Source organism: Limulus polyphemus, unplaced genomic scaffold (assembly GCF_000517525.1).
Source record: "Limulus polyphemus unplaced genomic scaffold, Limulus_polyphemus-2.1.2 Scaffold1787, whole genome shotgun sequence".
NCBI classification, from domain to species: Eukaryota; Metazoa; Arthropoda; class Merostomata; order Xiphosura; family Limulidae; genus Limulus; species Limulus polyphemus.
In genome coordinates this window covers 15,407-31,116 of record NW_013667397.1, presented here as the reverse complement: position 1 = coordinate 31,116, position 15,710 = coordinate 15,407, and the positions used below count along the sequence as shown (strand labels likewise).

Here is a 15,710-nt window from a genome sequence, read left to right as displayed (position 1 = left end):
GGGAGGAGAGCTCATGCTTTAGTCGTTGCTAAACTACAGTAGCATGTAAATCAAACCAGATTATTATAAGCTCGAATATTTGATCTGTTATTCAGCTTTTGTTATGCCCAAGAACACTAGTGTCGAACGTAATTTGACTGAGCGTAATGTAACTTTTAAGAAGTAATAAAATACTGTTGTGTATCTGCTCGTTTGTTAATTTCCCGTAAGAATTCTTTCCGAAGAACATCAGCGATACAAGTCCTTTCTTAAATAAAACTATTTTATTCTTTCTCAATACAATTTTGCAATACACTTAATTTCCACAGTCATTTTGAGTTAAACACACGTTATAATTCACAACTATTCACGCACTTTTCTTCCGACTTGACTCGATTATCTGTCTCTATTTCCCTATCTGCAATTTATTATCTCCGCTTTATTTGCCGGGCTTATATACTAAAATAGATGGCGCCTAGAAATGACTAGAGTTGCCAGGAAAAGTCACGATCCTTCGAGAATCTCATGACGTGTTACCAGCGTCTCGTGACTTTCGCTGTTGTAACAATACAATACGATGATAACATAAAAACAAATGGAAGTTATCAATGGACAACTACTGGAAACCACTTGCTCAAGATATTGCACTGGGAACAATATAGATAGTTTACCAACCTTAGTTTTCTAGTGCAGTAGTTGTACAAAGTAAGACCAAGAATAACTAAAACCTTACACTATTCCAATGTAGAAAAATGAATCTAAACCGGTTTTCCCTAACTAATTCTATAAAGATATTACTTATCAACTGATAACTTTATATTATCTATTCATCTAATGGTTACATTAAATGGTGTCCCAGAATTTATATTCCAGTGGAGGTGACCGTACGCTGTGTAGAACTATATAGAATATTGTTAAGTTACTTTTTCCCTGTTTCTCAGACTACAATAAAAAGTCTGTCACAACAAATAGTGTTGAAAACGACACTGTAGTTAGGAAAATATTTGTTTTATTATTATTATTTAACGGATGACGTATTTTTATGTAGGACTCGATTCATTGAAACTCTGTAGAAAGGAATTTCATGGCTCTACTTGTACATTATTTAGGAATAGTTATTTTCACGCATATGATATCTTGCAGTAAATCATTGGTTAACAAGTTCTTAGGGATTATACATAAATATTTATCAAGAAATATACATTTTCCACGTTGTTTAACATACCTAATTACCAGATTGTCATTTTTTCAAGGTTCACACTTAGATTGGAGAAATGTGGCTTTTTTGGCACAACAGAATGTGATGTTGTAACCTTTCAAGTACCTTTTTGTCACCTTCCACGTGTGTGTTATCCTCTCATTCGTCCTGTATCACTTTTCAGACCTAAAGTTGTCTTTTCCTGTTCCCTGTTTCCGCCCTTTGATGTGTAGGAATATGTGTATATATAGTATCAATTTGTTATAACTTCTGTTGTAATACTTTTTATATGTCAAGGGTTGTGTGTTTATTTACACCTTAAAGCCCTTTCATGACAATTTAGAAAACGTTTGTATTTTATGAATCGTTTATAGTAAAGCTACTAAGGCTGTCTACTACCGTCCCTAATTTGGAACTGTCAACCAGAGGTAGAGCAATTGGCCGGCAGCGCCCACAGTCAACTCCTGGGCTACTATTTTAGCCAACGAATAGTAGGATTGAACATATATTAACTTTTTTAAAGAAAACATTGAAATAAATATCTGCTTTTGTGTCGCTTTTTTTCTGTAGCAATACTTTACACGAGTTAGAAGTTTATGTTTATCGATATGGGAAATAGAGAAGCTTTGGAATGACAAGTATATCGATCTGGTTTTGGGAGTTCAGATCTGTCAAATCAGTGACTTGAAACACATTTGGAGATTATGGCTGTCGATACGTGTTTTGAACGGTAAGACTTTTGTTGAAAAACTCAGTTGATTTTGAAATTCACGTCTCTGATATGAGATCATCAGGATGTTGTCGAAAAGGTAATATATATATATATATATATATATATATTGATGGTATTTGAAATTGTTGCTGTTGATATAGAAACCTAAACTTTGAGAATTTTGTGGCAATTGTTTTGTAATTGTTCAGACTGTGTTAAAATTACGTGCAAGCAATTAATACTAATTTTGGTTCAAAGTAAGCTACCTAGTTAGAAAAAAGTAAAAATAATGGGTATAGCTAATTAAAAATACTGTTCTTATGTTCTCACTTTGGGGCCATGAGTGAGCTATAAGGGTGACGGTTAGCTCCCATTATTCACTCAGACCAGAGTGACGGTGAGTGCTGTTGACTAGCTGCTTTCTCTTTCGTCTATCACTTCAGAATTAGGACGGGCATGCACAGGTTATACTTTGTATAGCTATGCGCGAAAAATTCCTAAGGAATTCAGGAACAAACAACCAAGTTAAAAATCTTTCAACTGATCCCCTGATATCTGTATATAGTTACGCGAGGATTGACACTTAATTATGAGATTAACATTTAATTATTAATTATAATGATATAATGATTATTTGATGACAAATTCGCTTAGTATTGGATAGCTTGAATATTTATATAGAAGTTGTCAAAATATTCAAAGTTAATTTTAATTGAGAATCTTCTGTATTATGTCCATGTAATACGTAAACAGTTAAAATGACTTTATTTTGCTAGTTATTATCATAAAGATGGGCGAGTATCGTGCTTATCGTACACTAATATAATTCTTACGTCCTTGAGTTTTGTATTTTTATTTTTCTAAAGAACCCGACTTTTCTTAATGATAGGGCTAGATATAATGCCTGTGATTATACTAACGTTTAATGGTAGGGTTAAATGTAATGCCTGTGAATATACTAACGTAACCTAAGAACTTCGCTAAAGAAAGTTTCACTGACCTCGAAAATATTTATACCAATTTTCTTTCACTGCAGAATCTACAGTAACACATATTGTTTTACAATTCGCGGGAAATGTTTCAGTATAAGAAAAGATTGCAATATAATGGCGAAGTGAGATGGACTTGCTTTTCACCTATTATAATACTACTCAGTTTTTTTTTTCTGTCCTTCGAATCTTACTATCTAAATGTGCATGCGCGTGCACTTCATTTGAAGAATGTAAACAAAAGGCAGATGTAAATGTATTTCAGTAGATATTTTGTATAACAAAATATTAAGAATTCTTAAAAAGGTTTAAGTTAGGTCGTAGAATAACATAATAAGTTTATTTATTATAGTAATAAGTACGTTAAAGTTTTAACTCGAACTCAACTAAAGCAAGAAATGTACAAAAGTTAGTGTTAGTTTATCTCTTTATCGAATATAGGCCGTACTTAATAAAGGCTTAACTAACGCTAGGCCTAAGACAAGAGGACTTGTAGATTTTGGTGTCTGCGATTATAATTCTTTGTATTATTCTAGAAATCCTGTATTCAAATAACTGCTGTTGCAATAAAGATACTAATGTGACCGCAAATATTTTGTGGGTCCTTGTTAACATGTTGATAATACAGTGTTAAGTAACCGTAGAGTTTTAAGTGAAGCATTTCCTCGTAATCTAATTATAAATAAATTGATTAACCATTAAAATGAGGCCTAAAAACATTTTTTTCCATCTATCAACTATGTAAACAAGGTTCTGTAATTTTCTTGAATATCAACTCAGCTTAAGTGAACAAAAAAATTCCTTTCACAATACCCCCTGTGGCCTAGTGGTAAGTCTGAAGACTTATAAAGCTAAAAACCGGGTTTCGATACCCCTGATTGGCACAGCACAGATAGGTACATCGTGTAGCATTTCGCTTAACTGCATACAAAACAACTTTTTCACAGCAAAAAATTCTAAGAATTAATAACCATATTTTACATCGTCACAGTTGTTACATGAATATTATGTAATGGACAGATAACTGGTTAATGTAACGCAGATAAATTTATTAACTTTAGAGCTATCTGTAGCACGTCTATATGCTGGTCTATGACGTGTAAGTCATTTACTTGATCCATTTAAGTTATACATGAACATATTTGTCAATGTTTTCCTGTTGTCTAACAAAACAACGTGCTTGTGTGTGCAGAAGAGCTTTATACGTGTTGTAATCAATCCTGCTGTACAAAGAGTTAACATTTGTTGACATGGCGCCACCTATATATATATGGGTGACGTTTTTAATTACATTAGCCTGTTTGATAAACCCTTTCTGTTTATGCATCGCATAGTGAGGTTACTTGTAGATTGTATATAATTTAGATCCAATAGTTTATTGTAGTTATCGTTTATTTGCGCAGACTCGTCAAAATCGTACATGCCTAATTCTTAAAACCTTGATAATATTTTAAGATTGCAGTTCCTTCAGGATCAGTATTAAATGTAGCTCTCGTCTTGTTTTTGTACTATTGTACAAAACGACAGGAAGTTTTGTCACAATATTTTGTATAATCTAATCAGCATTTCTTTAGATGATAATTCTTATCATTAAGAATTGTTTGCCTGGCAACTTTCAAGGAATATATCAAATGTAGTTTCATATTGCGTTTCATCTTTATGCTGTTCAGAAATTGTGACAAAGTTTTATTAAGCGTAATATCATATAGGACATACTAATTTACATTGGACGTTTCGTGATATTTTACTGTTGCCCGGTTTCAAATCTATAAAGTTTATAGAGTACACAAATCCTGTGCGTCAGTTGGACGTTTCGTGATATTTTACTGTTGCCCGGTTTCAAATCTATAAAGTTTATAGAGTACACAAATCCTGTGGTCAGTTGGACGTTTCGTGATATTTTACTGTTGCCCGGTTTCAAATCTATAAAGTTTATAGAGTATACAAATCCTGTGGTCAGTTGGACGTTTCGTGATATTTTACGGTTACTTTCTTTCGAATTTTTAAAGTTTACAGAATATGTAAATCCTGATCCTAGGTTTAGCGCTTCACGATATAAACCTTGTTCATTGTTTCATATAATGTTAGATTGTTATAAAAACAGAGAACGCAGAACTCTGTAAGTGCAAAACTTTAAATTAATTAAAATAAATGATGCACTTGAACGATTATTAAAGTTTCAGTGTATTTTAACAATTGAAACATTATAGTATAAAATATGAATTTTAGATAATGGTGTGTAGTTAATATTGCAATAATTGAAACAGTATATTGTGAAATATAAATGTTTGATAATAGTATGTAGCAAATATTGCAATAATTGAAGCTCAACAGCGTAAAATATAAATGTTAGAAAACGATAATATCCAATTTTACGATAATTGAAGCATTTGTAAAATATGCATGTTTTGAAATTACTCGTCATGAAGCACCAAAACCAAACTGAAATACTTTTTATCATAATTTTAACAATCAATTGGACAAATTTTGAACAAATTGATAATATTAAAAAGCCCATTTCCTTTTTGTATATTTTACTTTTATTGCTAAATGTGTCTTTCATGCTTATAGGCCTTATGATTATGAAAATATAATAGTCAATTTTAAGTGAAAAAGCCAATAACGGACCTGGAGTTGGACCCAGGACCTTTGTCTCAGTGCTCTAATGATGAGTTATCCAAGAATACAAACACAGACGAATCTTCTTACTCTTAATGTGATCACCATACTACGTCATAATAGGTAAAACAAGTTAGAGGTATACCATAGATATACATTTATTTTAAAAGGCTTTAGAAAGCTATGACAAGGTAATATCTATCATTATATTTTTAATTAAAAAATCGATAAGTAAAAAAGAAGACACCAGAACTACAAACTTTCGAAATAATTTGTCCTTTTTACTTTATTTTGTAAATATTGTTAGAAAAGTTAAATGAAACATGGTTTCTAAGTTTTATGACCTTCAGTTTATTATTAGATTTAATATTTTGATCTAAAGGAGCTGCTAAGAGGTATTTTTTTATAGAAGATTCGACAGCACAACACTTTTGCTAGTACATATTCAAATTACGAACTAGCATCAAGATATGTTCTTCTCACGTTGATCTATCAATCAAGAGGTAATTATTAACGTTATTTAAAAAAAAATAAACACTTTTAGGAGCAGGTACATGATATTAATACTTCCTGTCAATAATATTATTTGCCTATAAACAGATATCAGTGCTATGCCAACTGCTAGTATCGAAGCCGATTTGCGTTATAAGCCCTCAGGCTTATCTCTGAGCGAAAGAAGGCGTTAAGAATTATAAGCATTCTTTCAACTATTCAAGTCTAAATGGTGAGAAAATAACTCGCATTTGGATTCTGAAAAATAAAATAATAAAATTGAAGCCTTATAAAAGCAGTGATATTTAAGTTTTAACTCTTAATTATTTGATGTAATAGTATAGTCCTCTTAAAAATTGTAAAATTGTATATGTATGAATGGGCGGGATTCTTTACAGTAGGTGTCTGTAACTTGTTGGTGATAAATTTCAACAATAAACAAACTACACTATTTATAGCTTCGAACGTTCTATACACTACGAGATATTAAGATGCAACAGTACTCAATTCAAAGAACGAGAAAACTTAGAAGTTTCTAGTAACATGATGCAATTATTCATGCGCCAATTCACAAGAACTGAACTATGCAACGCAACGTGTGATTCGTACACAGACAAACCTGGATAAACTATCGCTTCTCAAAATAGCTCAATTTAACACTCACGCTATACTTTAACTATCTAAACCATAACACTCGCATGAAACTTAAACAGTCGAGTGTTTGTAATAAATATTGTAGACTTACACGTACGGGGTTTTAGGTTTATAATGTTGAACAGTACTTTGCGAGTAAATTTACGGATATTTTGAAATAAAGAAGCGCCATGTTTAATTACTTGTTCAATAAAAATAAAATCAGCCAGTAAACTATTTGTTATGCTCTGATAAACCTCAAATGTTTATAAACTCTTGTACAAGTTATCTATTTTTCAGTAATGGTAAAGTCTTAGAAGAACTTGAAAATTAAAACCTTATTTTCTCAAGAAAAGCTTGCTATACAATGGAAGTTGAAGTTATGCTTTAACTAGAAAGTGTATAGCTATAGTTGAACCATTTTAAATAACATCTTTGAAGTCAAAACAATAATTCATTAATTATTTTCATTGGCTTGTTTTTCTATAAACGCTGGGCGTAGTCTAGTGGCTCGGCTGTGAGTGCGTTATAAAAGTGACGGTCTACTCCGCTATTCGGTTAAGAAAAGTCATAGAGACAACAATGTTACTTACTGATTGCCAAGCCTTTGGTCACAATTCATTAATTATGGTCGGCTACGTCTGATTCTTTGCTCTCTAACCTTGTCGTCTTCCTCTTGAGGTGTATTTCAGGTTTAGAATAACCCTTAGGCAGTCATCGGTTACAACTGAAGTCAGATTTGAAACCAAGGATGAATATTTTTTTAACTTTAATGGCTTAATATGATGTTTAACCGCTTAGCAAAAGAAAATAGATAGGAAGTGTTCTTATTTTTTTTACACTGTGCATTTCACATTAATTCAACTATTAGGATATTGGAAATAAAACAGTAAAACATCATACTTAAATGTATTCATGATGTTAGAAAAACACGTAAGTTCAAGAGATCTTGATAGAAATGAATAAAAACCCTACAACCTGAGCGCTTTCGAAAGATGGACCTTTCTTCTTCAGGGGCAAACTGGGCAAACTTAAATGTATTAAACTGTAAAGAAATACTTTTCCTAGGTGAACAATTTTTCACCAGAAGTTCTATTCATGAAGTTCCCCACCCCAATGGTAAGTCTGTGGGATCACACCTCTAAAAACCGAGACTATTGAAGAAAGTTTGAACATGGTACACACTGTTTAAAATCATATGATCCCGCGTGTCTAAATCGCTTTACTAATATTACTTCTATTTACCTCTTTTTACATCACGAGAATAAAATCATTGTCAGTCGGCAATATATATTGGGAGAATCAATGAACACTTGTCTAGAAGGTATGATGTTTCCAGCAGCTTTGTTAAGGAATAGGCTTGATAAGTTAACTGAGAATTCCAGAAATAATTTTGAACACAATCTGTGACAGTTTTTGCAATACCCTGTACCATGTTTAAACCTTTCTTAATATAACTCATAATTTTTAGTGTACCTATGATAATATTTAGATCCCCTAGTTTAAGTATATTTTAAGATATGATTATTATAAAAATGTAGTTTTCTTTATAATCAACCTGTAACTAGATAATGTTAAGACTGATAATGTTTGAAAGCATTATAAAATAACTAAACTTAAGGAGAAGTAAAACAATACTATTTTCTAAAATAGGATCCTCGTTTGACGACTTATTCATGAACCACAGCGTATGAAAGCTATTGCTTACCATAAATCCATTCCATATGCGAGCCTTGTTACAAAAGTAAACTGTAGAACGGTATTATAATGAACTGCTGCTTGTTTGTTAGATGAAGCCCACCTGAAGAGGGGTTACTGACCGTACGACAGAGAAAGCATGGGAACGTGGGCAATGAACGAGCACCCATCCGAAACCGAAAGAAAGGCTTAACGAACATGTTAACATGTAATGCTACGGCTATGAATGAAACAGAATAAAGTCAAAATCCATCTCATTTTCTCTAACAAAAAAGTACACATTTTATTAATAAGAATAAAAATTAATGATTTAATAATATTTAACAAAACACCGAAATTTTCTCCAGAGTGGTTTTATAGTTTTAATATAATGCTTATGTAAAAGTTGAGTTGTTGTAACGAGACAGAACACCCCTGGTGGTCGTATTATTCTTCTATTTTTTAAAACATGATCAAGTTTCTAATTTTTAGCTCGTAAAACAAATGAACTAAGGATCCAAAGTTCTCTTTAATAATAACGATCAAATATGTTAGTTTAGATATTTTTGATGGTATGTTACTGTATGCTAATTAACTTGTCATCAACTGATCAAAAAATATGTTCAATATATAGCTACAAATAAGAAATTAGAAAATACATTATTTTTCGGTTAAATGTCAAGAGTCTTTTAAAGCCGTGAATCTCTAAATAATATATAAGAGTAATGATGATATTATGAATCCGGAAAACAAAATGCAAATCAGGAAAGGTAGTCTGATGTAACTTGAAGAGAAATATATTTAGTAAAAGCAGAAGTACCCGTCCCCAGTGACGTAAAAATTAATCTATCAAGTTAAATTAGTTCATGGACTTTAAAATGGTTAATTGTGTTGCACTCTTGGTTTCACTCGGAGCCAAAGCTCTGAACTACTTATCCGCCCACCGCGAAAAGTAAATGGCGATCATTTCAGTCATGCTAAGAGCCGCTCTACAGTAACATACCATAAATGTATATTTTTATTCTTTAAGTTATGTCACATTTGAAATGTGAATGATAGTGTGATTTATTTCTAACAATTTAGTGTAGAATATCCAGCTTGCGAAATAAAATTTGGCATCAACATTATTCATGCCTGTTCTTCCATCATTTCAAAAGTGAATGTTGAGCTTTATCTGTGTGCACAGCTTTTCAAATGCAGTGTGGGAAGCGGCCGCCGTAAACGGGAGACAGACGAACGCTCGGAAAGACACCGCAGTTCCCAATATATATATATAAGATATCAACACATAGAGGGTTGAGTACATCATATCGAAAAGATCTCGAATATGCAAGTGAGCAAGTCACATGATAACTCCAGCTAATGTAAAGTCGCCATGGAACGGAATGTATCAGAACTACATTTTGAGATTGTTTGGCTTTTTGTCGATCCACTGAAAATTGATCACTTTTGGAAAGGGCGTGTAACAGCTTTTCCCGATGCAAAATATTCTTACACTCACTCGGATTATATAAATGAGCTAATGTTGAAGATCTCGAATGTCCAAGTCGGCGGTATCATTTGTAATTAATGGTATTGTACAAAAAAGAAATATTTATCAGATTGGGGCGCTAGAACCATCCAGAAAGACATCTACAACAAGTCGTACCCTAGCCTTGATAAGCAAAGTGTAGCATCTTGTAACAAATAAGAACTCGCGAACATAACTGTCAGTGTAAAAAGCCGTTCATGTGTTCCTTTCAATAGTACGCAGCATAATCAAGATGAATCTCGGGCTGGAAAAGTCACGTGTACGTAAGCTGCTTCCACAACATCTCATTACTCAATTAGCTGAAGAATAAAACACATATCCATCCTGTTCCATCCGAAGATGCAATATGGAAAGCCTGCAAGGATGTGATGTGTTTTGGACGGGAAATTCTCACAACACAGCCTTTCGTAGTCAAGTAGAACATAACTTGACGTGGCGTCATGGATTATAACGACGTGTTGAGGCTACAAAATCGTATTAATATAGCGTATTCAACCTCTGTATTTAAATATTGAAAAAACAGAAGTTATCTAATTTATAAGTGTGTTAAACAATCCTTAAATTTGAAGCTCAAAATATTTAAGTCTGAAGTTGTTGAGGATGTGAAAATAGAAACTAAACAAGACTATGAGATACCTGATAAACACCTGCAACAATAAGATACATGCACATATTTGTTGTTTTTTTCTTCTGAAGTAATTGAAAGAATTTTCTTCAGCCAGCAAGGTATGTATGAAAGTGGTTGAAAGCATTCCTCCAGTCAACACAGAATGTATGAAAGTGGTTGAAAGCATTCCTCCAGTCAACACAGAATGTGTGAAAGTGATTGAAAGCATTCCTCCAGTCAACACAGAATGTGTGAAAGTGGATGAAAGCACTCCTCCAGTCAGTACAGAATGTGTGAAAGTGATTGAAAGCGTTCCTCCAGTCAGCACAATATGTATGAAAGTGATTGAAAGCATTCCTCCAGTCAACACAGAATGTGTGAAAGTGGTTGAAAGCATTCCTCCAGTCAACACAAAATGTGTGAAAGTGATTGAAAGCAATCCTCCAGTCAGCACAATATGTATGAAAGTGATTGAAAGCATTCCTCCAGTCAACACAGAATGTGTGAAAGTGATTGAAAGCATTCCTCCAGTCAGCACAATATGTGTGAAAATGATTGAAAGCGTTCCTCCAGTCAGTACAGTATGTATGAAAGTGATTGAAAGCGTTTCTCCAGTCAGCACAGTATGTATGAAAGTGATTGAAAGCGTTTCTCCAGTCAGCACAGTATGTATGAAAGTGATTGAAAGCATTCCCTCCAATTACCACAATATGTATAAAAGCAGTAAATTACCGAGATTGTTCAACTACTTCAGTCCAGTTATTTTATATTGTTTCTTAGACTTCAACATCACAATCACTTCAGTGACACTCCTTTTAAACATCTCTTGAAAGATGACATATGAGCAGAAAAAAGGATTCATTATAGTTTCTTACACTTCTTACGTTCCATCCTATGTAACTAATATAAAGTATCAGTCAGTAATAATGTGCTTTAAAATTAATGACATAAACTCATTTTAATCTAGCTAGAACTAGTTGACAATTGTTGTACTGATTTATTTTTGCAATTCCTTAACGTCACATAAAGTGTGTAGAGTTCAAGACTACTGATTTTGAAATTATTTTTAACAGCTTCAGTTCATAGTTATAGTCCATCTTTATAAATAAGCCTTTCTTTTTTTCCTTGTGCTCCTAAATGCATATCTAAGCCTATTTCTGGCCACAGTTTGTCGCTAGAGAAATAAATGTGTTTATTTAGAAATGTACAGTGTATGTTGATCTTTATGCCGCATATCAAATCTGCAAAATACTATAAATAACCTTCTTCTTTCAGCTTTTGTACTAACTATACTGAACATTAGTGGGAAAATATGCTTACTTTTTATTTTATTTAAAACGGTTCATAAATCACTTTCGTTACCTATACATTAACTTACTAGACTATCGTTTGTTTTCGTTAAAACGTCTCAAAACCTTCTGTAGACAACTTGAACATTACTGAGATATAAGGCTAAGTTTTGCTTTTTTTCTCTTCGAATTCGGTCACAAACTTTTTAAAATGTCTTATAGCACTGTGATACTAGGTTCACTTTTCATTCTCTTCTTTTTGAAATGACTCACAAATAACCTAAGAAAACTCAAATATTATCTGTGTACTACTAAGATTTATTTTCATTATCTTCTATTCCAAATGATTCAGAGAGAACTTACGAAAAAACATTACTGTAATACTTTTTCAGATTGGTTACTTTCGAATATTCGCGCAAAGCTACTCAAGAGAATATGTGCTAGCCATCTCAAATTTTGAGCTCATGGACTATAGGGAAGGCTGCTAAGCTAGTCTACAACATCCACCGCCAACTCTTGGGGCTACACTTGTGTGACCGAATAATGGGATTTTACCATCATTCTTATAAGGCACCCACAGTTTCAAATGCTAATCACGATTTTTCTTTTCCGTCTCTAGATGCCCACAATGAACCTGTAGATTCATAGCCTGGCTCGCTAACCACTGGGCCAAGCTTTGATTATTGTAGTAAGAGGCTTAGTTTTCTTTTTCCTATTTTGAAATAACTCAGAAACAAATTAAAACAACTCACTCATTACTGTAATATTAGATTTAATTTACATTCTATTCTATTTGAGATGATTCAAGAACAACTTGACATAAAGTATTCGAGTCAAGGATATATGTTTGGTGAAACTGATTCCCAAATAAAGCTTTCCGGTACTACTCTCTGTCCTTTTTTTTTTTAATCGAAATTTGAGCTCCTTGCGATAAATAAAATCTGACTTGCCCACCAGGATGGCCGAATTCGCACTAATTCATGGCTATGAAGGAGTAAAACTCATACCCCAATCCCACACAAAACAAGGCAGTGACCATATATATTTGGAAATACAAGATCTAGTTATTTCGCTTTTTTTCTATAAAACCGTTTTCGCGAGTTTTGTTGATAGCGATGGCCAAGGACAACTCAACCAAACTTTCTGGTGTACGGTGGCTAGGTACAATACGTGCTTGAACATGAACACTTCTACTACTTTATTCAAGAGAAACACCTACATTCTGCATCTTCATGTCTAAATGCTATTGAGAAGTGAGTTCTTTTGGCAGTCAAGTGTGATTTTTTTTATGTTAACAAATCGATCCTTTTATTTGAGTACTTGTTTGATTTTAACTTGAATACTGGAAACTGTCACATCCCTTTACTCAACCCAATCGCACAAATTCGGTCTCATTTCTCGCAAACTGGGTGTTAAAATAACTTAAATATTAATAGTGTACTAGGATTAAATTCCATTCACTTCTATTGGAAATCTGTAATTTTTATTCTTCAGATTTTGGTAGCAATATTTAAACGTTTGTGCTGCATTCTAGAAATTGCTTCATAATATAAAACATTTCATAATTTTGCAGGGAATGCTGATTGATTTGGACAACGATCTTTTCCGGAAATTGCTATCCTTGTACGACACAATTGCTGAATTAAGGGACCGGCAGCAAGAGGTTGAGGAAGAAACCAGCGATGACGACGACATTGATTGTTGCCCAAGTTTAGAATCATTGTCTGATGCAGACAATCAAACAACCACAACGTCGCCATCGTCTACATTATCATCTTCTTCTAGTCATTGTGAACCGAAAATTCATCGTTTTCGACCACTTCAACCCCGTGACAAAAGTATCGTAGAATCATCTCTCCATCAAGCACCCACTAACAATAACGATTATGCTCGTTATTGCCCAAGCCAAAAGATGACGCCACAATATACTAGACGTCGAGCGAAGTCTCACCGTATTCTATATTATCGTGACAACTCATTTTTGTCCTCTGACTCTGGAATTTATGTACAAGAGTCTCATTCAGATTCGGACCATGAAATATTTGTATGAACAAGAATAGGCTTTTCCAAGTTTTTACAAAACTTGTTAAGTTAGCAAATGTAAAAAAGCAACAACAATGAATTCAAGCTTCTAGTCCTAACTAAAGTTACTCAGATGCAGTTGTGCATGGAGTAGTTTTCCGTTTCTAATTTGGGCTCCCCAGTAGTTCAGCAGTAACGCTGCAAGTTTACGAAGCAGGTGTTGGGCAGAACACAAACAGCCCATTTGTAGATTTGCACTTGACAACAATCCAATCCTTATTTTGACTTGTGCATAAGAAATAATACAGCTGTATGAAATAAAGCATTTAAGATACCTTTCTCCTGGTCATGTTAACTATTCAATAATTCCTTAATGAGCACCTACTGTTGTAATTAAATACATGTTATTACTGGGTAATGTTATACATGCATACATAAACTTCTCTACAACTTTAATGTATTGAAGTTTCCTTAAACAATACGCTTGGCATATTGAAAAAACGCGTATAGCTGTTTAGAGTAAATTTTTATATAAAGTTGGTTAACAGAATGAAACAAAAAAATATTGAGAACTTCGGTACGTTTTACACTTCTATATAAGTGGTCATTACAAATTACGAACAATATATTTTTGTTTTATGTTTCCTGAATCAATTCAATATGTAAATAAGTTCACTTCTCTGCTCTGACAAAATTCCATAAAGGTGACATCGTAAAACATGACTTTCGAGACTACTCAATTAAGCTTTTATAACTGAAAAAATATAAAAACCTAGGAAACATCTGTCGTGGTGGTTTATGTCCATATAAAAGTTTCCTGAGTCATAATTTTGTTTCCGTTCTAGAATATTTCCTGAGAATTTTGTAGTTGACAATTAATATGTTATGTTTGATTTGCTAATTAATATTTGAACAAAGTCTTTCATCTCTCAGGGGGCTAAGCCAAACAAATATATCCAGATAAAAATACACGTACCATGATTTTCACGTCTAATGATCTTTTCAAACAACTTCGTTTGTAGCAAATAACTTGTCTGGTATAGTGAACGCAGTTTGAATATTATTCGTAATAATAATCGCGTGTATTTGTTCTATCGTCTCCGGCCAAAAGTTTTGGAGCAAATAAACTGTTGAATTAGAACCATGTCTTAAAAGGTCTTTAAGAATTAAAATAATAATTTAATTATATTAAAATGTATATATATATGACGATAAATAATCAACTGTTATAATGTAGTTGTAAGTAATAAAATATGTTCGACGGCATGAACGGTAGCCATCTGGGAGGTCACCTTCCCAATAGCACATGGTATCAAACAATGTTGCGTATTGGTTCTCACGTTGTTCACTCTATTTCTAGCTGCTAGTTTTTGGTTCGCGCATCTGCTAATCTTGCCGAGGGAATTTATATCCACACAAGAATCTACGGTGGTCCTTTCAATCTCGCAAGACAGAAAGCTCGCAATAAGACGCTAATGGCATTCATCATGTAAAATCATTTTCCAACAATAATTCACAACATTGCATATCAACATCCAAGGTGCGCTTGCTTCCAAGAGGCATGAGATCAAAGAAATTATTAATAATACAAAAGCAGACATTATATGTATAACAGAAACAATGTTATATAAAAACGATAGAGTACTATTTAAAGGATATCCTACTATCAGAAAAGATCATATTGATAACCATGATCCGAACAGAGGAATATCTCTCTACTCTCTCTGTACAGGAAATATACGTAAAGTATAATTTTAAATGTCTACATAACCCAAAATATTTTTCTAATTATTGCTGGATGTAAACATGTTGATAAATACAAATTTGATGACGAGGAATCCACTTTGAGACTAATAATGGTTGGAGACGGCTTGAATGGGGGATGAAGAAAATATTTGATATAAGTTTAACATAACAGCAAATGTAAACGTTTCGACAAGGTTTTGTCATCATCAGATAACC

General features: G+C 33.1%; 1 protein-coding gene across 1 annotated transcript in view; it reads left to right on the top strand.

The window, feature by feature from the left end:
* The window catches only part of LOC111087140, a 36,619-nt gene extending 22,573 nt beyond the window's left edge, over positions 1-14,046 (top strand). Inside the window, exon 2 of the mRNA XM_022392745.1 lies at positions 13,300-14,046. Within this exon, the coding sequence (XP_022248453.1) occupies positions 13,300-13,776 (477 nt within the window). The 3' untranslated portion in view covers positions 13,777-14,046. The remainder of the gene's footprint in view (positions 1-13,299) is intronic.
* The last annotated feature ends 1,664 nt before the right edge of the window (positions 14,047-15,710 follow it).